The sequence below is a fragment of the Delphinus delphis genome, chromosome 2 (assembly GCF_949987515.2).
Source record: "Delphinus delphis chromosome 2, mDelDel1.2, whole genome shotgun sequence".
In the NCBI taxonomy this organism is placed as follows: domain Eukaryota; kingdom Metazoa; phylum Chordata; class Mammalia; order Artiodactyla; family Delphinidae; genus Delphinus; species Delphinus delphis.
This window is the reverse complement of record NC_082684.1, coordinates 62400581-62424097: the sequence shown is the minus strand read 5'-3', so window position 1 is coordinate 62424097 and position 23517 is coordinate 62400581. Positions and strand designations below refer to the sequence as shown.

At 41.7% G+C, this 23517-nt stretch overlaps 2 protein-coding genes across 4 annotated transcripts in view; one reads left to right on the top strand and one right to left on the bottom strand.

Annotated features, from left to right (window-relative positions):
• Nucleotides 1-1525: 1525 nt before the first annotated feature.
• On the top strand, nt 1526-15555 carry PAX9 (paired box 9). Its single transcript, XM_069540314.1, has 4 exons — nt 1526-1529; nt 2293-2919; nt 5907-6049; nt 15301-15555. The coding sequence occupies exons 1-4, from the start codon at nt 1526-1528 to the stop codon at nt 15553-15555; spliced, it is 1029 nt and encodes a 342-aa protein (XP_069396415.1).
• Nucleotides 15556-16399: 844 nt separating this feature from the next.
• Nucleotides 16400-23517, bottom strand: part of SLC25A21 (solute carrier family 25 member 21) — a 516568-nt gene continuing 509450 nt past the window's right edge. For 2 of the 3 annotated variants that reach the window (XM_060004662.1, XM_060004664.1), the window contains 2 exons: nt 23151-23203; nt 19825-21388 (listed from right to left, as the gene is read on the bottom strand). In XM_060004662.1, the coding sequence (XP_059860645.1) occupies nt 21150-21388; nt 23151-23203 (292 nt within the window). In that variant the 3' untranslated portion in view covers nt 19825-21149. Of the gene's footprint in view, nt 19805-19824; nt 21389-23150; nt 23204-23517 lie in introns of those variants that run through there. The other variant, XM_060004663.1, reaches the window with a different exon arrangement.

Genomic DNA, 23517 nt, shown 5'->3' with positions numbered 1-23517 from the left:
TACTGGCCCGGATGGGGGCCCAGTCAGCTTCCCTATGTGTAAACCAGAGCCCATCCCTCGGGATTGTGGGACAATCAGCCCCGAAACCTGTGTGCACAAGAAAGAGCTAACGTATGACTGTCAAGTAGCAGTATCGGTATCCTCGACCAGAAGCAGTACAAACTCCCAAGTTCATTAAAAATGTTCCCCATCTTGCTTTTGATTTTGATTAGCATTCTCCATAACCGGTACTCAAACTGTGAATAACTTTGACTGCCAAAAAGAATACTGTACACTTTGGATTAGCCTTAGCGTGAATGAAAGTGAAAATTCAGAAGGCAGGCTGAACTGCAGGGCCTCTGGCAGCTAGTCAGAAGACGTGAGAGTCACATACATGTGCAGGCTCAGTGTTACCTTCTTGGAACCAAGTCTTTCTCATATTTAAACAAAAGCCCTTTGCAGTGGTTCACTGGTGGGGGAAAACCGGAGAACCTCGGCCGGCACCAAGGGCCAGTGGACCAGCAACACGGTTGAGCCCTGCGGCGCGCTGGCTTCCGCAGAGAGTGCCCCATGCGCTGGCAATTGGTCGACGTTGTGCGCTTGCTTTAGCCGCGTGTGGCTACTTTCCTGCTTGGAGTCTAGGCTAGGGTTTTACCCCGTGCTCCTGGATGAACTCCCTAGAGACTGTTGCGGGGCGTTAGTCATGAGGCCGGGGGAGAGGTCTCCACCTGGTGGAAACAAAGGCCTCCATTTCTGGCTTGGTCTCGCCTAATTCTCCTCGTCTCTCCGACGGGCCTACCTTCTCACACCTGGGCTCTGGCCACCTGGCGTAGGCTGGAGCGCGGTAGGACCCGCCGGTAACAGCCATCCTCTCCTGATATCCCCTCGAGGCTTACAGGACAGGCTATTCTAAGAACGCTCACCATCACCACCATCAAAGACGGTGGCGCTCACCTCCCACCTAGAGTTTGAAGTTAAATTCTGAGATGTCCGTCTTTCCCCCAAAGAAGTATTCTCAGCCCCTTCTCCCTTCGAGTCTTTCATATTCAGACCAAACGCTTTCATTTGCTTATTCAGCATTTTTAACAGCCTGACTTTGCTGTCTGTTTGCGCTGCCCCTGGGAAGGTGTCAAACACCTCTTTTCATTGTATTTAGTCACCCAGGTGCTGAGCAAGATTGAAAGAGACAGCGGAAGGACTTTCCCGGACTGTGCTGTCGCTCAACGGACCAAACCAATCAGCATGCAGCTTGCCTTCGGGCCCTCCTCTTTGGGGGCGTGTCCCTAGTGAGTGATAGACGGAGCCGCCCGGCCCCGCTCAGCCCAGCCCACGTTGCTGCTTAGATTGAAATGCAGAACTCAAGCCTCTTTCATCGGGGCACAGACTTCCTTTTACTCCTTCCTTTTGCACTCTCGCCGCCTCCTCCCGGGGAGAAGCGGAGGCACCAGCGGCCCGGGGGAGCGACACACCGGGCCACTGAGGCCACGCGAAAAGCTTCTTTCTGGGAGTGCGGAGCTGGGGCCCGGTTGGTGTACTGCTCGGAGCAATGGGTGAGTGGCGGCGGGGGACGCTGTCAGAACCGGGAAGGGAGGGAGGGAGCGAGCGGGCGAGGGAGGGAGGGAGGGCGCGCGAGGGCGCGCACCACTGAGCGCTTACACTCTCCTTATTGACTTTGCTCGTGTTCCTACAACTTGTAGGAACACGCTAAGGGTCAGCGACGCACAGCAGCTCAGTCTGAACGCGGGCTACTGGGTTGCTGCTGTTGATGCCATTTTCTGATTTCAAGAGTAGGGAGAGGTTGCATCAGCAAGCCCCGCGGTCCCAGTTGCGGACCAAATTTTGTTTCACATACACGCAGACACGGGGCGGGGGGTAAAAAACGCCAACCAGAAAAAAAGACTAGACTTTGTCTAATTGCGCAGGTCCCAAGGCGGGGCGCTGGGGATCAAGGGGGAGCGGCACAAGGACTTTAGCGCCGAGTAGGCGAGAAGGAGCCGCTTGCAGGCGTCGAGACCGATTTCCCCGCCTGCTTCGGAGACTTCTGAGCACTCGGAGAGGCCCTGCGTCTCACCACTACATTTGTCTGTAGCGGCCTCAGGCACTGCCAGAATGAGGGAGGAGGGTCTGACTCGACCGCGGTGATTTGCAGCCGTTCCTCAAGGCTCGGGGACCTTACGGTTTGGTGAAAGCCCGGGTCCTTAGTCCGAGGCGGGTGTATCCGCCTTGTCCCATGACGCGCGCGGAGGCCGAGTGGCAAGCGCTTGTCCCAAACTGCGGATGCGCGTCCCCGCGCGCCATGTGTTCGTTTTGCAGAGCCAGCCTTCGGGGAGGTGAACCAGCTGGGAGGAGTATTCGTGAACGGGAGGCCGCTGCCCAACGCCATTCGGCTTCGCATAGTGGAGCTGGCCCAACTGGGCATCCGACCGTGTGACATCAGCCGCCAGCTACGGGTCTCGCACGGCTGCGTCAGCAAGATCCTGGCGCGCTACAATGAGACAGGCTCGATCTTGCCAGGGGCCATTGGGGGCAGCAAGCCTCGGGTCACCACCCCCACTGTGGTTAAGCACATCCGGACCTACAAGCAGAGGGACCCCGGCATCTTCGCCTGGGAGATACGGGACCGCCTACTGGCGGACGGCGTGTGTGACAAGTACAACGTGCCCTCGGTGAGCTCTATCAGCCGCATCCTGCGCAACAAGATCGGCAACTTGGCCCAACAGGGCCATTACGACTCATACAAGCAGCACCAACCGGCGCCGCAGCCGGCGCTGCCCTATAACCACATCTACTCGTACCCCAGCCCCATCACGGCGGCCGCGGCTAAGGTGCCCACGCCGCCCGGCGTGCCCGCCATCCCCGGCTCAGTGGCCATGCCGCGCACCTGGCCCTCCTCCCACTCCGTCACCGACATCCTGGGCATTCGCTCCATCACCGACCAAGGTAAGGGCTCGGGGACCGGATGTGTGTATGTGCAGAGCTTCCCGCCGCAGCCTCTCTGGGGTCTCTGTATCTGCGGCCTCCGGGGGGGCCCGCGTCTATCCCACCGCCTGAGGCTTCTTCCTTTGGGAACGTAAGGGGCCCTCCCATGGGGTGTCCTGATCTCATTAACGTGAAATTCATGCCCTTCGTTTCCTTGCCACACGCAGTCTACTGCCTCATCTCAAACGACCAGACCCACAGCATCCCCCCATCCCCGACACATGGTTCGCATTTTCCACCCTCCCCCGCCTCGCGCGCCGCCGCAGCCTCAGACCAGCTCGCTCACTTGGAGAGCGCCGCCGGGGCCGGACTTGGGGCGCAGCCGGAGAGGCCCGAGCAGGCGTGGGGCTGCCGGCTGCAGACACTGCTGCGGGCAGCTTGTTTGGGGATCAGATGCGGCCGCGAGGAGTCGGGCACCCTGTGGAAACTGCAGTGTTCTTCTTGCATTCTGGCAATCAGACCAAATTTGCTCAGGCAGGAAGTTCAAATGTCACCTAATTGGTTTCATTCTTATGCTTCACTTCATTTTCCTCGGAAACGGAGGTCCTGAAGTTACTACTAGTAACTTGCGTGTTACAGCATTGCTCATTCTGGGACTAATTTTCTGCTTTATTTCTCTCTTTGTCCTCCCCCTCCTCCCCCCTCCTCCTCCCCCCCCCCCGACACTTTTTACCTTAACAGATTTCACTACATATATGTCTTAGGAAGTGGCACCAACTACTGCTGTGATGAAGAGAAAATTCACGCGATTTCATGCTGTCCTCTTTTCTGTTCTTTCCCGTTTTTCCCGCGCCTGCCGCTTCCCTTTAGGGTCCCCCAGTCCCCGGGAATGTGAGTGGACATCTAGTCCCTGAACGTTTTCAGTGGTGCCTTTCCTTTCTCACCCTTGACCTTGCGTGTGGTGTGTCTTTTCTGCTCGCTAAGAACGATTCCTCGAGCCCCTGTGCTTAGTCGGGCTTCCGCAGGAGACCCGAGGTTGTTTTCTTTTACTGCGTTGTTAAAACGGGACAAAACAAAACAAAAACAGCGTTAACTTCTTCCTCGGTAGGGAGAAAAGAAAGTAAAAAATGCCCTAGACGCAGAATTTAAATAATGCAGAGATAAAGAGCCTACCTTCTTAATTTCTCAGCCAGAAGTTTAAAAAGAGCAGAGGAAAAATTAAATAGGAAAAGGGGAAATAGTTCCTTTAATTGTTTCCTGCCTTTCTCGGTTGCCACCACATTGGCACAATTATCTTTTTAAATAATTAAAGCATAGCCCTGATTTCTCATCTTCTTACTTTCTGACTGTGACTTTACAAGATCCTTCTAAGAGCCTGGTTTTGTCTTGTTCAGAGCTGGTTGGAGCTTTATTTGAAGAGAGTTTGCCCTTGATTTATAGGATAAACTGACCTCACTGACACTTAAAGGAAGCCCCGGTTCATGGGAAAGTGTGAGATCAGCAGAAATGGGGGCGCGCAGGGGGATCTCAATTTCTTAAGATAACTTCAGGCTTGTGCCCACCGATTGCCTTTTGTCTGGGAAGGCAAGAAGAGACTGGCAGTTCTGGGCCAAAATACAGTTTCCTGGTGCAAATTGGAACACAATCTAATTCTTTGGAGAGGGGGAGGCATAGTGAAAAAAGACTGACAGAGTTGAAAAGAAAACTTTTCTTCCCTAGGGAGCCTACAATCAGACCAAATGTCAGTTGAAAAAGTATTAGATTATGGAGAGGAGCAACTCTTCATTCTACATGTTGTTGATTCTGGATACCAGCTTTAAACAACCTGTTTTCTGACAAGTCTGTGAATATAAAATGATTAGTTCTACCAATGATCGTTTCTACAAAATGATTGCCCCTTTGAAGCACTGTATCAGATGGAAGTATTTAAAATCAAGTTGTAGTAGTTTTGTCAAACTTCATTCAGTCCTCTACCCATGGGTCCCAAAGACCAACTGCTCATAGTTTTCAAATATCTTCTCTTTAAAATTCTACTTGCTCACTTAAAGATGCCAGTGATTCAATATGTACACCTCTAGGTATCGTGGTAATCAGTTTACGCCCGTATAATTTTCTTTGCATCTCTATTAAAAACATAAAGGATAGCTGACGGCTTTACTTCTTTTCCAAAATACTTATACTTTAATTATCCTAACCTTTTGTTTCATTGAAAAAGAAAACCTATAACCTTACCTCTGACACTGGTGGCATTTACAGTGATAACTGTAGTATTTATTTTTTAAGTCATATGCACATAACCTCATGTATTTAACGTGTAGAGATAGAGCATCAAGGGTAGTCTCACACAAGGTAGGCACATACGGAAGGCAGAAACCTGTGCACCTATGTTTTGCATGTATATTGTGGGCATCCTTTAGTTATTTGTTTGCAAAGGACTTTGCAGGTTTTTTGTTCCATCTGTTGACAGAAGTACTAGATCTCCACAGCACAGTGAGCACTTTTCTGGATGTCTCTGAGAGGCAGCATAGGCGCGGTTAGGCCTGGGAGACCCTCTCTCCCTTTTCAGTTAGCACCAGTCTCAGATTTTTGTCGAACCCCAGTCGACCCCGGGTCAGGACTGGGACCGTGGCTTAGGAATGGGGAGAACGGCGCATCCAGTTTCACGGGTTCTTTCCCCGATTTGGGAAAACTGGGGGAAAATTCTCAGATGCCTTCCACTCGTTTCCCCGGGGGAGCGAGGACAGGAGGAGGTAATCAAAGGCCGGATGAAAAAGAAAAACGTATCTTCCCGCGGGCGTGGGGGAGAGGGCGGGGAGAGGCCTACTTCGAGGCAAGTCACCTTGGCCGAGCCCTGGGCTCCCGGCCGGAGGGGCCATTCCCGCACCCCTGGGAGGCGGAGGGCAGGGGGACGGCAGAGGTCGCAGCCCTCGCGCTCGCGGGTTCGCAGCCGGTCTCAGGAGGGGGCGCGCGGTTAGCCCTCCAGCCTGACGCCCTCTCCTCCTCCCCAGGAGTGAGCGACAGCTCCCCCTACCACAACCCCAAGGTGGAGGAGTGGAGCAGCCTGGGCCGCAGCAACTTCCCCGCCGCCGCCCCGCACGCGGTGAACGGGCTGGAGAAGGGGGCCTTGGAGCAGGAAGCCAAGTACGCTCAGGTGAGGACGCGAGGGCCCCGCCGGGTGGGCCGCGGGGGTTCGGGCGACGGAGGCCCCGGGCCCCTCTCGGAACCTCGACCGAGGAGAGGCCCAGGTCCACTCCCCGTGGCGGCCACGAGCCCCAAGCCGGGGCAATGGGGGCGGGACAGAGGCCCGGACCCGCGAGGGCGTAGTGAGGCCTCGACCCCCGCGGCCCTGGAAGCGCCTCCGGGCCTGCTCGGCCGCTGGAGGCGCGGGGAGGTCGCGCCTGAAGCCTTTAACGCGGCTCGCGTCGGGGTACACTTACCCGGGAAGGCGCCTCCGAGGGGCCGGGAGAGCGGCCGTGGGTTCCCAGCTGCGCGCGGGACGAGCGGTCTGCACGCCCCAGGGCGCGCCGCTGCGGCTCCTCCCGCGCGGGCGGTCCGCGGCTCCCAGAGAACGGGCGCGCGTGGCTGGTCCTGCGACGGCGAGGAGAGGGCAAGCAGATAAACTGCGTAGTTACCATTTCCCGATTAAAGGTCACGTCGTAATCTCCCCAGGGAGGTTAGTGAGAAAACCTCAAATTATACGGACCGGCTGTGGACCGTTTAATTTTTCTTTCCCTCTCGCCCTCCCCCGACTCTCCATAAGAAAAATTAAAACACCCGTGTTTTTTTTTTTCTTCCTTTGAGAAAAACTAAGCAACCACAACAACAGAAGCCCAGGAGTTTTGAGTTTATATTCATCACCACGGTGGAGTCAGGAGTTCAAAGCTCTCAAAAAAGCAAACAACAACAAAAACAAACCTGGACCTTAAAGCAGCGTAAGGTTTATTTGAGCAGACCTGTGTAGGTTTGCAAATTTATTCATACCAAACCCCAATTCCAAAGCCTCAAAATACCCAGTTTTCATTTTATTATTTTGAAATCTTAAAACTTTTAATGTTTTCTTATCTGTTAAAATAAACTTTTTAAGCACAATAGAACTTGCAACGTTTATTCAATTGGGAAAAAAAATCCTAGTCTTTATTTTCCCTAACAAACCCCATTTTCAGTTCCTCTTCCCTCCCTTATTTTGTTAAAACAGAATCCCATATATATTAGTAGCTCTCCCATGACAAATATCACAGAAAATAGCAGCAAGGAAGGAGGGTCCCTTTCCTGAATCTCCTTCTACCGTAAAGAATGCCAAAGAGAAATTGTAAGAAAGTTTGTCACTACCTTCCACAGAAGAGCAGGTAATTCATAAAGAAGAGGCATTATGTACAATGGCACCATTGCCACTTACTCAAGTTATTAACCTTTTAGAGACTCCATTTTTTCATCTATAAAACGGAAATAATAGGGTCAACCTCAAGAGATGTGAAATTTCAATGAGATAATGCAACCATAGGGCACATAGTAGGCATTCATTAAATATTACCCTGATAGAAATGGCGTTAGAGATTGACTCAAAAAACAAGAAATTTTTTCTTTTGTCAGAATATACTTTGGTCAGCCAGCTCATAGTCAAAAAGTGTCAAGGTATTTTGTTACAAACAAAAGAGCATCTATAAAGCACCTAGTATACAGAGTAGTAAGCATTTAATTGGTGCTCAGTAATGTTTATTAGGTCTTCATTTCCTGGAATAACATTGTGAAGTACAGAGTTGAAAATAAAGGTCTCTAATTCCCACATGTAGTTGATGAACCCAGTTTATATATAAAGCAGCATCATAATCCAAAAATCTTTATGATTACTTTTATTTTTACTCCTTTGAATTATAGACCTAGTGTATTGTTTAGAAATGGTTAGTTAATACATACACTTCAAAATGAAACTAATCAATTTAAAATAAAAATAGAACACTGTGTCAAGTAATCTATCCTGCATATTCTGAACATTAAAAATCCATTACATTTTATACAGTGAATATCAAGTCACTTAATTATCAGATTTATAAGAGTAAGTAACTTAAATAAGTGGCCAAATAAGTATTGCTCTAAATGCTTGAGGACAAGTCAAAATTTTTTTGCAGAAGAAAAAGACATTTGTATCAAACTTTCGTTTGGAAAGTTCTTAATGGCAATATGCTAATCTTCTGCATTGCCATGTAGCAAGATAATACAAATGATGTAAAATATCAAAACTTGAAAAATTTCTGTGCATAATTAAATCAGTAGCTACTCTATTATGATTATCAAAATAGTGCTTAATGCTGAAGGTGTGCTAAGTAGACACATACACTTAGACTGTGTCATTTTGTGAGCAGTTTTGGAATTTAGATGTTGATTTCCTTGAGGGTAAAATTATACATTAAAACTTGCTCATAAACAAACATGCAAATGTGTGTTGTGTGTGTGTATTCCATACATATATGCATTTCTCCTACAAATATTCAAAGGGTAGTTTTATTTTTTTTAAGTTATATTTCAAAATGTTATCAGCATATGTCCATTTCCACAACCCTAGTGTAAACTTAGGTAAAACTTTTCTCTATTTGTATTATAAACAAAAATTGAAAGTCTTTGGCAAAAAAAAAAATTCTCAAAATTTTTGCACATAATACTTTTAGTTCATTTATGGTTGTTATTAAATAGTGTAGTATTATATAATCTCAGTTTCATTTTAGTATATAAAGGAGGAAATCAAGGGTTCAGGATTATAGGATTTAGAGCATAATCCTTTGTCAGAATATACCTGTAAAATTACCAGAGGGGCTGACTTGACAACTGATCATAGGTTCTATTGATTACTGTAATCTAGAGTTTCTATTTTCAGCTTAAACTGCAAAGAAAGAGGCCCAATTGCTAGTAATTAGAACCTTATGCACACATCTATCTTGTTTTTAAAACATTAGTTTAGAATATTCAAACTGTACACTTTAATATTACACTGCAATTGATATTTTATATTGCCATTCTGAAGTCCTATTGTCTATCTTTAAGGATAGGAGAAAAAGGATATTTAGTTTGGCTTTTTTTCACCCACATTTAATATTGGGCTAGAACTCTTTAATCTCATCTAACTCTGAATGACAATAATGTTCTCTGGTTCCTAATCGCTGGTCCTTTTCTGTGGAAACTGTAAAACCTCTCTTGAATGCAACTGCATGGCAAAACAAAACAAAAACAAAAACATACAGAGAAACATGAGGTTGGAATAGATCTACCCTTATACGTGGTACTTAGTGAATTAATGCCTCATTCTAACAGTTTATAAACAGTTGTATAGTTCTTGAAATTTTCTTTGTATAATTGGGCATGCTTTCTCAGAAAAAAATGAATATCTGGTACTCTAATTAAAGTCATCTGAATGGTAGATTTATAATCTTTGAGTATCTTCATTTTGGGGTAGTATACGTCAACTCAGACAGCAAGTTTAATATAAAATTAGCTACAAATTGAGATCTCAGGAATGGAGAATAGTCTATAAACACTTGAATTTATGAAAAAGTTCAGAGTTAAATGAGATGTGAAAAGAGTTTAATTTGGAGACAAATTAATCTGAAATTCTTATGAAACATTCATTTGTACATTGTATTTGAAATAAAGATAGTATTTCAGCATACTGAATATAATTTTCTAGTGCATTATTTAACAGACTGGCTGTCCTTGCAGACACACTGTTCTTGTGAAAATATAAGTGAAGTTGCCGTGGATTTTTCTTCATATCAAACAAAGTTAACTTTGTGTTAAATAATTTATAATTTTGTAGAGAATGCAATTTTAGGCAAATGCCAATAGTCTTTGAAATTCATGTTATTTATTATGAAAAATATTCTTTGACCTGATTAACTTTTAACTATGTTTTAAAACAAAATTAATGATTAAGTATCGCTAAAATGTGTCATATAAAATACAAAAAAAAGCGATTTAAATTTTTTTCAAGGCTACATCAATTTTAATAACATTTGGAAAAATAAAGTTTAGAGAAACATTTTAAATAGCAGCTTTCCATTACCTAGAGACATTTAGATCTGCAATTACCCATAATTAAGATCCTTTTGGATGAATGTTGAAACCATATTTACAACCATCATTTCGTCAGATTTATTCTACTAGGTTATTGCATAATGAATTAAGAAGGGTAGAACAGCAGTCAGAAAAATGATTTTCACCAAAAAAGAGAGAGAATCTTGTTTATTTTCAGATCTGAAGCTTTTTCTTGCTTATGATATCGAGGTTGAAATTCTAGGTGAAGCACATCTCTATTTGTGGCTGAACCTACTTTATTATAAGGCCAAGGTAAACTGATTTTGTCATAAGGGTAGAACCAGGTAGAACTGATGAGTGGATGAAAGACTGTAGATAGAAGACTTGGCACTGCTATTTGCATTTTCTTCAGGAGAAAAATTGTTGAGTAGACAACTACCAGCATCTGAAGAATAGTCTATAACATCTAATTGCCAGACAGTTGTCATACCAGTTTTTCACGGTCACAAGTGTTTGGATACTAATGCATTTCTATTTTCTCTGGGGGTGGGGGTGGGGAATAAATGGAATGACCATAAATCAAATAATGAAATAGCTAGGTTACGACTTTTATTGACCTTTTCAACAGCTTTACTCATTTTGCTTTACTTAAAGTGTAATGCTTGTTCGGTGATAAAGGGTGCCCAGTTTTTTTTTTTTTCTGTTGTTTTTTAAAAGCAAGAGCAACACATCTTTTGCTTTCAAAAGGCTGCACTAACTTAAGTATACAAATGATTATGAAACGCCTATAATGTGTCCCATTTTGTGGGGATGTGAGATGATTAAAGACAAGTCCCTGTCCTCAAATTGTTTACAGTCTAGCTCTCTGCCACTATAGCTTCTCGACATATTCACTTAGGAATATTTTTGAAAACTGGCAAATCTGTATTTCTAACATTTTAGAACAAATGCAATGAAAACTCATACTTTAATTCTCTCTTGTGATGGCCTTAACTAGACTGCATTGCATCTTATGTATTTTTTCTGGACTCTTTCGTTTAATGTCAGTGGGATAAAAATACATCTTTTTCTAGAAACATTCAACAGAGCAAGGAACTTACTTTTTCCAGGGTATACAATTTGGTCTATTTTATTTTGTATTAATAAATCTCGTTCTCAACATTAGGTAGAAGATAGTTTGCCTTAGGGAGGACCCTTGTACAGTTCTTTAGAGGAAAGGATTCTCAGGGCTTTCATGGAAGATCCACATGAAAAAGGGGTTGATGGATTGAGGTTTTATTTATGGAATCTTTAGGTAAAGTCATTTTCAAAAATGAGATTTCCATTACATGCCCATTGCTGGGGTTTCATTTGGAAAATTTGTTTACTCTTCCCTGGGGATTCCATATGTTGGTCAATTTATAAATCATATTTACAATCCAATTAAATAGAGTAATTTAGCATGTTTGCTCCCACTATATTTATGGTGTACATTTGGTAGTCTCTGCTCAGCCTAACTAGCTTTTCAGATTAATTACATGCCCTTCACTGAAAACATTTAACAGATTTGGGAACTTTAAGTCCTGTACTCTTTTACTGGAAAGAATAAACAAACATCAATGCTACCTGTAGTTGTTTTCCTTTGTGGTGGAAAATTTTACTCTTTCAGTGATTGCATCATAAATAACAATTACTTTACCTGGTAGAGATTTATACCTTTTACTAATGTCATGTTTCAAAATTAATAGTGAGAAAATTGATGTGTTTATTGAGTTACTAGAATGAATGAATAGTGAAGGTGGCAGGTACGTTTCAGTTAAAGCATGCTTGTTCTCTTATCTTGCTCAAGCCATTTTTTAAAAATTTCTAAATCTGAACTTTAAAAGTAAAAAGGGAAATTAAGACAAAACTTTTCCACCCCAAATCTAGGTCATAATTAAACCTGAGGGAAAGCTAAGAGCTATTTTTAAACTGTTTAAAGATTTCTTTTTTTCTTTTAAGCAAACAATTTATTAGCCTCCCCTTGCCTTTTTCTACAAGACAAGGATGTCAAACCTCTCTGAGCTTCCCTTCCCAACTTTCCTTTCTGCAGTACAGAGGGGCCCACATCACTAAAATGACTCTAAATATATTGCAGATTTTAGAGAACTTTGAAATATTTCATACTAATAGGACTAATAGCATGAAAAACAAGTTTGCCTTAATAGAAAATGGACAAATCTGGAAAGAACTCTTAGTGTTTTTTACACCTGACAAACAAATGTAGTTATGGAGTAAGTAAGGCATCTGAAGGTAACAAGGGCCTAAATCCAACATTTTCCCTCCCCCCAAATCCTAGGAGCATTACCTAAAATGAGAGTCTAGTCCAGCCTGACTTCTCAGGGAGAACATCTCTGGGCAAAAAGAAGTGGACCCATGTAAGAGATTGTGGACATGACATCAGAATGGCTGAAGAGCCCCAAATAAAGGGGTCACATCAGAGAGCAGTGGTTCCAAGGGCAAGGGTGTAAGGAAGGGAAAGGGACAATAACAAAGCAAGTATTTCAGAGAGAAATGTAATGTTGAATGATAGAAAAAATATAAAGAAAACAGAATGAGTAGGAAAAACTTAGCTGTGATGAAAAATAGAACTCACCAATACATTTTTTTCTGCTAATGTATTACTAAACAATATGCTGTTTCTGTATTATAGTAAATAATCTAACCTATGCACTTGGAAAGTGTTGAGCAAAGGTTTTCATTATTTTAAAAGTAATTTCAACCTTAACATTCTTATTTTATGATTCTTGGTGCACATTGGCACAAATAGTATAAAATATTAATTAATGCTAGAATGGAAGAGGCCAAATATAGATGCAAACACCTTTCCATAACTGAAGTGGAACAATCCCTTTCCAAACTAATTTCTCTTAGGTTATTGGGAAAATTCTAGATAATAATGATCAGAAATAAAATCTCTATGCAATGCTAAATTTCTTCTGCAATTTGACAGTTGTCTATCTTCATACTCATCTGTTGAGAGCCTTAAAGTGTAGCTTTTTTGAACCATTTTCTAATGAGCCATTTTCAGAAAGAAGGAAAAAGAGTTTCTTTTAGAAGTTAAGAAACAGAATTAGGATCTAAGAATGAGAATCAGGTTCTAGAAGAGGAAAGAATCTTTTACCAGAAAAGATGCTCTAGTTTGAAATTAAATTGTATCTATCTATTAATTGTCTGGAAGAGTAGCATGATTTGCTACAGAGGGTCCTGCAGCAGACAGGGATGATAATTTCTTTTAACACATGGCCATGGACTTGCTGATTGGCCTATAGGGTAAATGGCTAAACTCCTTAATCTATATTCTTTTGTATAAAAAGAGGATAATATTTCATTTGTATTCAACATTGATGTGCAATGGCTTCTTTGTTAAAAAACAAAGCATCATCCTTTGTAACACATTTTAATTTCAATTGAACATCGCATTGTACTCATTATAAATTATCTTGTACTTATTATAAATTCAATAGGTTAAAATGAGATACAATTTGTCAGTTCCAATTATTCGATAAAATATGTTGGATATTTCTTAGTGCTTGGGACATAGGACAGATTCAGGAAACCTCAGTTTCCTTTCCTCTTCCCCATTTTTCAAAGAACAAGCACTCTGACAAAAAGAACATGAGGTGTGTCTTCTTATAGAACTACGCAAAGCTAACTCCTCTACTTTTATTCTTATTTTGTCAGAAATCCACAAGTAGTGTTAAATCACATTCATGTATATATTCTACTCCATGCATTACTCTAAATTGAGAAAATCATTTTTGAGACCCCACTGTTGCATTCTCATAGATGTGGAAGTGAAAATAATAACCAAATGAATTAAATTAGAAAACAATTTCTGTGTTGCAATTGGATTGGAAAAAGTATCCAACATATGTCCGCTTTTCTTACCTCTAAGGCTTAAATTGGTTTTATGAATAATATTTCTATTATTTACATATAGTTTCATTAGGAAATATGGTGATATGTTTATTTATTCACATCACTACCAGGAAACAGGATTTTCTTTATTTCTAAACAATGTAGAAATGTTTTTAAAAATTTAATTAATTAATTATTGGCTGCATTGGGCCTTTGCTGCTGTGCGGGCTTTCTCTACTTGCGGCGAGCGGGGGGCTACTCTTCCTTGTGGTGCACGGGCTTCTCCTTGCGGTAGCTTCTCTTGTTGCGGAGCATGGACTCTAGGCACGTGGGCTTCAGTAGTTGTGGCACGCGGGCTCAGTAGTTGTGGCCCATGGGCTCTATAGCGCAGGCTCAGTAGTTGTGGCGCATGGGCTTAGTTGCTTTGCCGGGTGTGGGATCTTCCCGGACCAGGGCTCAAACCTGTGTCCCCTGCATTGGCAGGCAGATTCTTAACCACTGCGTCACCAGGGAAGCCCCAACAATGTAGAAATTCAGGGGGAAAAATGAAGTTAGTTGAAGAAGGATGCCGAGTATTCATGCCAGAATGAGGATTAGAAATCAGGGTGTTTTTGGTGTTGTTAATAGTAACGATACCAACAATAATTTATTGGTTGCCAAGAGAACACTGGCTTCTAGGCAGACTTGCCTGCCAGCGTTGCTGCATTTTGTTTGCAAACTAACATTTTACATTTAAATTCATTTCAAGAGATTCATCCATGTGGCTTCTAAAAATTCAGATCACAGGGCCCTAAAACTTAGCAAGCAAATTTTCCAATTTCAAAACCATGCATATGCGATTCTTTTATATTCTGACAGTTTCCTTTTTGATAAAATAGCTCTGGAAAATATACTCCCAATTGTCATTAAAGAACCCTTCTAGACAAACTGCCTGATTTTGCATGCCCTTCGTCCAACAAGCATTTTCAACATGGTTTTAAAATATGGCCCACGTTTTATTTAACAAAGGTCATGCTCATTTTGAGTTTCTAAAGTGACAGCCCATACTCTGCCCTTCTTTAATGGAAATGAAAGTTATACCAACCAGGCCCTTCACAAATGCCTCAACAAAAGAGTCAAACAAAACTGAAGTATGGGGAGGGTTGACAAAGGCAGATAGAGAGCTGAATGGATTCTGAGAGTACTTAATCACAATTAATTCTTTTCTCACCCTGCATTTCCTTCCTGTAATTCCAAGTAGCAAAAGCAAATACTGTGAATTTTCTGGTTGTAGCCTCCTCAAAATCTTTGTGGAAAGAATATGTTTAAGTAGCAAGACTGTGAATGCATTTAGAATATAAAAAGAGTCAAGTCTAAACAACAACAACAAAAAATCAGAAAGTAGGGTCAGAATATTGTTACTACTCAGAACTGACATTCTGCTTCTTTCTAAGAACTCGTGAAATGTCAACCGCTCTAATGTGATTATTTTCACCTCTTCTCTTTTCCTACTCCTCTTAGGCACCAAATGGTCTCCCAGCTGTAAGCAGTTTTGTGTCAGCATCCAGCATGGCTCCTTATCCTACCCCAGCCCAAGTGTCGCCTTACATGACCTACAGCGCTGCTCCTTCTGGTTATGTTGCTGGACACGGGTGGCAACATGCCAGTGGCACCCCACTTTCCCCCCACAACTGTGACATTCCCGCGTCGCTGGCGTTCAAGGGAATGCAGGCAGCCCGAGAAGGTAGCCACTCTGTCACGGCTTCCGCACTCTGATGGGAGATTCCGTCTGCCGCAGCTTCACCCGAGTCCCGCCCCCCCCCCCCCCCCCCCCCCCCCGCCACTCAGCACACCCTCCCCTTCTTCCCTGGTCTCGGATCCCACCCCTCTGCCCTCCGACCCTCCTGCCTCGAAAGCTGGCTTTACGGACTCACATCCTCTGTGCTGATGACACTTAAATATCTCTTACCATAACTTCTCTCTCACAGAACACCTGACATGACTGTAGGAGTTAAAAACAAAAGCAATGTTAAGGACTGAACGAGACGTTTGTGTTGGCCACACACTGTTTTAACATAGTGAAGAAACCTGCACCCCTCAAAGGGCTTAAGGAACTTTTAAAACTAGTCTTTGGTAAAACCACATGTGTATATTTATTCTAAATCAACCTGAACTTCTGAAACGTGCAATTGTTGAGATTTTGCAAAATCAATAAAATAGGTATAGAAAAAGTTATGCTACACCCTCTAATCAAATAAGGTAACAAAATAATCCTTAATTCATCATTAGGAAACCAATCAATAATTGACTTGAGTGATCCGTTGTTTATTTTTAACAGATGGCATATTTTGTTGGAAAATATATGTATAACTTAAGCAATATCTGAATTTAGCTCCTCCTGGTGTTTTGACTTGGTTCCAAATACAATAATGTTTATACTTTCTATTAGTTTGTAAATATGGACTCTGGTGCATTTGTGTTTTCATTGCATGGGATAGGCCCCTCCCCTGCCCCCACCCCTCTCTATTTTTTTCCTTTCTTTTTGCAAAGGTGACTTTCCGGCAATGTCTTTGTCTCTGTTTGGTGGTGGGCTGCTCAGGCTCCTGGACCTGGACTTGCCCCAGATTTTGTGTGTGCAGTGAAGGCTTCGACATCTCATGAAGGACATTTTCTTTCTACAACAGAGGACTCAAAACACAGATAAAACAAGCCAGTCTCCCATTTTGTATCCCAATCAAACAACACACATGCCAAGCATATAAAGACAAGAGGGTGGAAAATATCTGAACAAGGCTCTACAGGAAGTCACTTAGAAACTTAAGTTTAATGTGAAATGCTTTGCAAAGACACTTAAAATGAACTTTATGTTAAGAAAACCACTGTGAAACTAAATTGTACTGTTATTGTTGGCTTACCTGTGTGTTCAGCAGTCTCAGCCCAAAATTACGTTGTAATTTAAAGACAATGGAAAATTCTGCTCTAATGAATGTAAAAATGGCTTGCTGTGAAGTTTACATTGTTGTACAGAAGCGTGTTTCACGTGTAGGTAAACTGGTGGTGGTATTAGAAATACAAATGCTATTTAATTTTTAAAAATTCCCTTTATTCATTTCTGGAGTTACAGGACACAGTTTAACTGATGGATCTTTCTAAACCAATTTGTTTTTCACTTTAGTGTTAATCATAGAGCTGAGGGTGTGTGTGTGTGTGTGTGTGTGTGTGTGTGTGTGTGTGTGTGTGTGTGTGTGTGTGTGTGTGAGTGATTATGTGTTGTATTTTAAAACAGTTGATTTTCTTGGGCAAGATTCTACAGTTTTAATTGCTTCTGTTTAGAAAGTTCTTCCTGCTTGGCAATATAGGCTTGAAAATACGTTTTTAAAACATTGGTACAATTCATCTATTGGAAAATTAATATATTGCGTGTTTTTTGGTATTAATTCTGTGCAATAACTAACAGGGCACATCACTAGATATGGATGTTAAAGATGCATTCGTTAGGTGATTTTGATTTCTTCTGGTCTGTGCTGTGCACAGCCCACATGGCAATCCAGTTCTGTCACATCGGTTTCATGGCCTCATCTAAAACTCAGATGGCTAGATTAGCTAGGTTTTCAAATCACCAGGATATAAACAGTAAGCAGATTTCTGACACACAAGCTATGTTCGAGGAACTGCTTTTTTCAAGCAGGAGATATCTCATAGAGAGCTTTGAACTGCATTTATTTCTAAAGCAACCGAAATTCAGTGCTGCAAACAGGATTATAACTTCAGGAGAAGAATAAGCAGAAGAAGCAGATGAACTCTCAGGGCCGTAGTCTTCCTTTGATCTTGTAAAGCTCCTATTGACATCTGGAGTTCCCAGTCTGGTGAGAAAATAGACTATAAACCGAATGGAACAAAATACCAGTCCAATATTTTGGTGGAGACTTTAAAACCACACTGTACAGGGACTCTCCTGCCATGCAGAAAAACTGACATAAGGTACAGAATTATTCCTTATCAGATGTTTTTAGGCGGCTATTAGGAGTCTTTAAAAAATATCAATTGTTTGTATGGAAACATAACTGTTATTTTCTTTATCTAAATTAAGAAATCTCTTGTTATTATGCTATTTATATATTTTTTCCGGTTCTTGTATCGTTAAAAATCTAATATTAATAGTATGAAAGTTTTCCTTTTCTTTTTTTCCCTAGGTTTTTTCTTAGCAACAGTGAATTCACATGGAGTAAATTGAAAAAGAGAAAGCCCAAATACAATTGGCTATTTAAAGCACATTATGATTGAAAGCTACTTTTAAAAACGAGAGAAGGAAAGTGGGATGGGATATGGGGTGGTTTGATTTTTAAAACATTATTATTATTGGTTACTGTTGACATACTTCCTCTGATTCTTAGGGGGTAAAAGTGTTGTTTTTAACCTGGCAAATGCACTCTTCAGAGATCCTTTTCCATCCCATCCACATGGAGAGGTTAAAGGTTCAATTTCATGGCCTCTATGCAGGCAGTGCTCTCTTTCACAGAAGGCAAGAGTATTACCTGAAGGATAGAATGCAGTGGGACAACAGACACATTCTTATTTCTCTTGTTTTGTCCTACTTTTAACGACCCTCATTAAATACTGGGCTGAAATATAAATTAAAAAAACACGTTGGAAAGGATGTACAACCGAAGGCTGTGTATGTATATATAGTATGTCAAAAAGCCTTTATTTTTATACTTTAAATGCTCTAAATTAATAAAGAGTAATAATTACTATGTTATCTTTCATTTTTTATTTTCAAAATGTTTTAGTGACACAGCTTCATGGTAGGAATATCTTGTAGTGGTTAAGAGCGGGTGCCATCTAGAACATGCAGATATTTTTGTTGACTCGAGCTACCGAAGCAGCATCATTTCAGGATGCGTATATAAAATTAAGTTTGGTTATATCAACGCCAAGGAGATAATTTTTGGAGTGCATGTTAGTACAGGAATCTTTGGAAATGCTAAGAATGTACTTCTCCTTTGAAATATTTTCTCCTTCATAATACCTATCCTAACACTGCAGTTAGTCGACTTCACACCTGAAGCCGTCACTTAAAACTAATAATCTAGAAATTTAGTTTTAGTCTCAACATCATTTTTAAGAATGGCATAGGTAAGAGTTCTGAACAAAGGTATTTGATGCAAATACAGATAGCACAAACGGGCCCAAGGAGTGGTTCGAATTTGTGATTTAGCATGAAAATATTTCAGCATTAAAACTTGTTTTCAAAGGGAAAGTAGTTTAATATAATTTCATGTTTTGTATTTGTCATAAAAGACTTCAAATATCATGATTTTAAAGTATTAACCAACAGTGAAAAATATAAAGTAGATTTAGGAAAATATAGCTGAGATGAGTATTATTACTAAAAGAAACCAACAAACTCACATTTTAACATAAAATTTTTAAAGGTCATTTTGATACACTTTAGAAATATCTTCCTTGTATATCATTAAATACCACTTATGGAAGAATTTAATTCCTTATAAAAACTGTTTAAATTTTGGCTTAATTTTTTTTCCCTTTTAAGCACTTCTTGACCTTTTGGGAGAAAATAATCATCAACACAATGAATTTTCCTTGTGAAGCCTTGTAAGAGGAACATAGGTCATAAAATTTATATTGCTTTTAGGAAATAGATCTGATTTCATGCTGTTTTTCTATATTCAGTTTATATACCTCATTGCTTCATAGTAGTAATTTTCTTCTCACAGTTTTATGGATTTGACCAAAACGACAGTTTCTAATTGTCTAGAGATAATTTTTGAAGTATCAAAATAGGTTTTGTTCTTGCACTGTTTTGCCCTCTATAATTGTGTATAGTTGTGTAATTATAATTTATCATTGTATCAGCTCAGCTGATCGATATTCTCTTCTTCTCATGGTGCTGTATAATGAATATCCATTATCACAAGGGGGAAAAAATACTCCGTAGGCAATCACCAGTTCTCCTGAAGCCATGAATAGGTGTATTCATAAACCAGCAGCATCACTGCACCACCTAGAAAAGAAGAGAGCTGGTTTTTATCCCAAGTCCTGTGAAATCGTGCTGTCTTTCCCACTGGGTTTCTGAATCCCTGGAGTCCGATGCAGCCTATCAGGCAGAAGCCATTCAGAATCATCAGTTCTCAAGCTCCAACACACAGAAAACTACTGTGGAAAATTCTCAGAGCGAAATCAAGACCATCTTGAGTCTCTAACTACATTTTTTCCCCATGAGTTTCTGTAACTTTCATCATTTCTCATCAGATTCTTTTTCAGGCACTTTTAATTTTTAAAAGTAAGTAAATACAGACACATTTAGTCATGTAAGGGCGTGTGGCTTTCCCGCAAACTGAAACCTTCAGATTTGTCATATGTAGGCAAAGGATTTATCTTTTTCAGTTTATAATTAGCATTGTTGTCGTTGCATTCAAGAAGGAAATCTCTAAGATGGTGCTGGATGCATGAGCCTGGTTTTCTCTTACAGCTTTCAAACTGGATTACAATGTGAAAAATAGCTTCTGAGTACTTTGAAAATCTGTATTTCAAAACTTAGCTAGCTTTCAACCTCCTTTTGTTGCCTCAGATTTTTGTTGCCTTCATTCCTTTCATCTGCCTCAGATATATACGGATTGCACTTGAAAATTTGGTAGTCGGGGTTGAGTGTCATAAGACCATCATTTATCTTGGAAGAGAAGAGTTATATAACTAGCTGCAAAAGGGCTTGCTATGTAATATGTCAATAGGACTATGATATGGAAAACAAGCACTGAGGCTGCTGAATACTTAGACGTCGGGAGAAGCATTTGCATGTGGATGATTCTGTGTTCTGTCTGATGCCGTAAATAGCACCTATCCTGTGCCCTTTAAGATATTCTCTATCCTTTCATGTCTATGTGAACAATATTACAAAATCAAAGTGTGGACAAACGGCAGAAACTAATACAACATTGTAAAGCCCAATTTAAAAAAATGTGGACAGATATCCAGAGTACAACTTAGAGAAGACTTGGCTGCATGAATAGAAGACTGGCTTCTGACAGAAAGAAACAGAACTTGATTTTGATCTTATTTTGTACACACTACCATATGTATATTTTTTTAATCTACAGGCCGCACATGTTTGTGTAACCTTATACCAAAGATAATTATCTGCCTGTAATTTTCATTTTTAACCCCTGAAGATACTCTAATAGCCCCCTCTCAGCTGCTGTAGCCCTATTGGCTCTGGCAAACAAAAAGGGATGCACTACGGAGGGTTGTTAATATGTATGTAATTGCTCCGTTTACTCTTATTAACTGTTCACCATATAAGACAAGAACACGCAGAATCGGTTAGTTTGCAGCCTAGTGATATTTGGAGTTTAAACCACAGACTTCAAGATTCTTCTTTCATGGGAGGTCCTGATCATTAGACACATAGAGCTGCTAAGGCTGTTATAAAAATAAGATGGGGGCTTCCCTGGTGGAGCAGTAGTTGAGAGTCTGCCTGCCGATGCAGGGGACGCGGGTTCGTGCCACGGTCCGGGAAGATCCCACATGCCGCGGAGCAGCTGGGCCCGTGAGCCATGGCCGCTGAGCCTGCGTGTCTGGAGGCTGTGCTCTGCAACGAGAGAGGCCACAGCGGTGAGAGGCCCACGTACCACAAAAAAAAAAAAAAAAAAAAAAAGATGGGATGCTTCTCTAGAACGAAGGATGAAAATGCCAGGTTCACCCTTCGTTTCTTTTTTACTGTCTCTCGCTCTTCCTCTTTCTCTCTCTCAAAAAAATCTTATCCTTAACTCAAAAGTCTTACCTTTCTCTCTACACCTTTCTTTCCTTTGAGGTTGCTAGGACCTGTATGTTTGGGATGAGAGTGGAGGCCATGTCCTTGAATGAGATTTCCAGTTATTCACAATTTTGTTTAGCCTGGATAGTATGTTCACAAGAACACCTTTCATTGGATTTAACACCACAGCAACTCAGGACACCTCATGCAAAAAATACTTAAAAAGCCAACCAAACATTTGCAAGCCTCTAACAAAACCTGGGGTCAGATTATTTAAGAGTTTTGGATTAAGGTTCCAGTCAATTACCGTTTTAGCTAAACTCTCCCTGATCGCTCTCCCTTTTCAGGCCCATCCCGTCCTGAGAAAGCTGGATTAGGGCCAGTCCTATGATTTTCTCTAATACTAGGTCTACTAGCAGGTTTACACTGTGTGGTGAAGGAAAAACACCACATCTTGAAGAGACAGTGGCACAAAATCACCAATATTCTTTGTCATTGGGGTCGTGTTGACACACGGGCCAATAACAAATAGAAGGCAGGTCTGAATCTCAAATGTGAAGCAAAAATCCATGCTTAAATGCCTAAAAGGCTGGGACAGATGGACTGGGAACTGTGGAAGTGTTTTCAAAATATACAAAAGTATGAACTGTTCACGAGCTTCAATTTACAGACTGCTGTTCTATATCTCACGTTGGCAGAAATGCTCGTTCACTGGGCTGAGATTTAAAGGTAAATGTGCATGTGTGTGAGTGTGGCAGGGGAAGGGGACATCAGTGTTCAAAGGGAGGATTGGGAAAGGGAGAAAGGGGAGGAGTAGGGGCCAGTTCTGGGGAAGATTTCCAGGATGTCTAAGAAGGTGAGTGTAGCCTGGTAAAATAATACGTGTGGTCTAGTGCATACTTCTGTACTTATTCACAAGGTTGCTTATAATCCAAGACTATTTGCCCAGGTGGTTGAGTCTGCAGCAGTTGCTTTCTTATCTATTTACACAGAGGCAGCTGACTCTCCCTGTGGGAATGACAGCCGGCTTTTTGTGGGCTGGCATCCTGAGGTAAGGCCCCGAGCCAGGAGCCTCCACCATCATGCTGACAGGAGCTAGGAAGGTGAGCGCCAGGCTGCAGCTTCTCCATTCTTGCTTCCCAGAGGCGACAGTGGGGAGAGTTGCACTGGCTGTTCATGGAGACTAGCTGTCCTCCTTTTCTCCTTCTGAAGCGAAGCTGAGGCAGGAGCAAGAATGAACTAGAAGCACAGGGAAAGTTTTATTGGGCTGGCCCCTCAGTCAGTAAAAAATCCTCCCTTTCAGCCAGAAGCGACTCAAACTCCGACTGGCTGTGCATCCTTTCCGATCGACTTAAGGTGGGCTTTGGCTTCTATTAGCCTCCAGTAAGGCCACAAATAGTACCTTATAAACAAAAGCAGAACGTTTCTAATGGACGCCTTTAGTGTCTTGAATACTCCCAGACAACTTTTTATCCTTAAGGTTTCCATGTTTCACAGTGTGACAAACTTTAGTTGTGTTACAGATAGACACAAATAAGATAAAAGGGATACTAGAGAAATAAGGAAGGAAGGATATAAGTAATGAAAACATTATTACCTGGTCCAAGCCTCATAATCTTGGGAAGCAGGCCTTTATACAAAGCTAAAATGCTAGAACCGGAAGGGAAAGAGCAACATTCTTATTCTGAAAACAAAATGCAGTTGTACCTCAGCTTTACTGAGATGCTGACCCAGCATTTACCCAGAAAAGTCATTTGAGAAAAATTTTCAAATCCCAAAACAGACAGTATCGGGCTAAGTATTCTCTGCAGCAAATTGGATGAGAGGAAAGAATTAATCCTTTAATACAAAAGCTATGCTGATCTTGTCCCATCGCAAATAGGACTTTCATCAGCGAGATGGTTTTTGTTATCCAGACAGGCCTTACTTTCAAGACAGCTGTGTATATGGACAAAATGACTCTT

Excerpts from the sequence above, each read along its gene's own strand:
- PAX9 (XM_069540314.1), top strand. Across the intron at positions 2,920-5,906 it reads TCGCTCCATCACCGACCAAG|GAGTGAGCGACAGCTCCCCC; the intron begins GTAAGGGCTCGG and ends CCTCCTCCCCAG. Across the intron at positions 6,050-15,300 it reads AGGAAGCCAAGTACGCTCAG|GCACCAAATGGTCTCCCAGC; the intron begins GTGAGGACGCGA and ends TACTCCTCTTAG.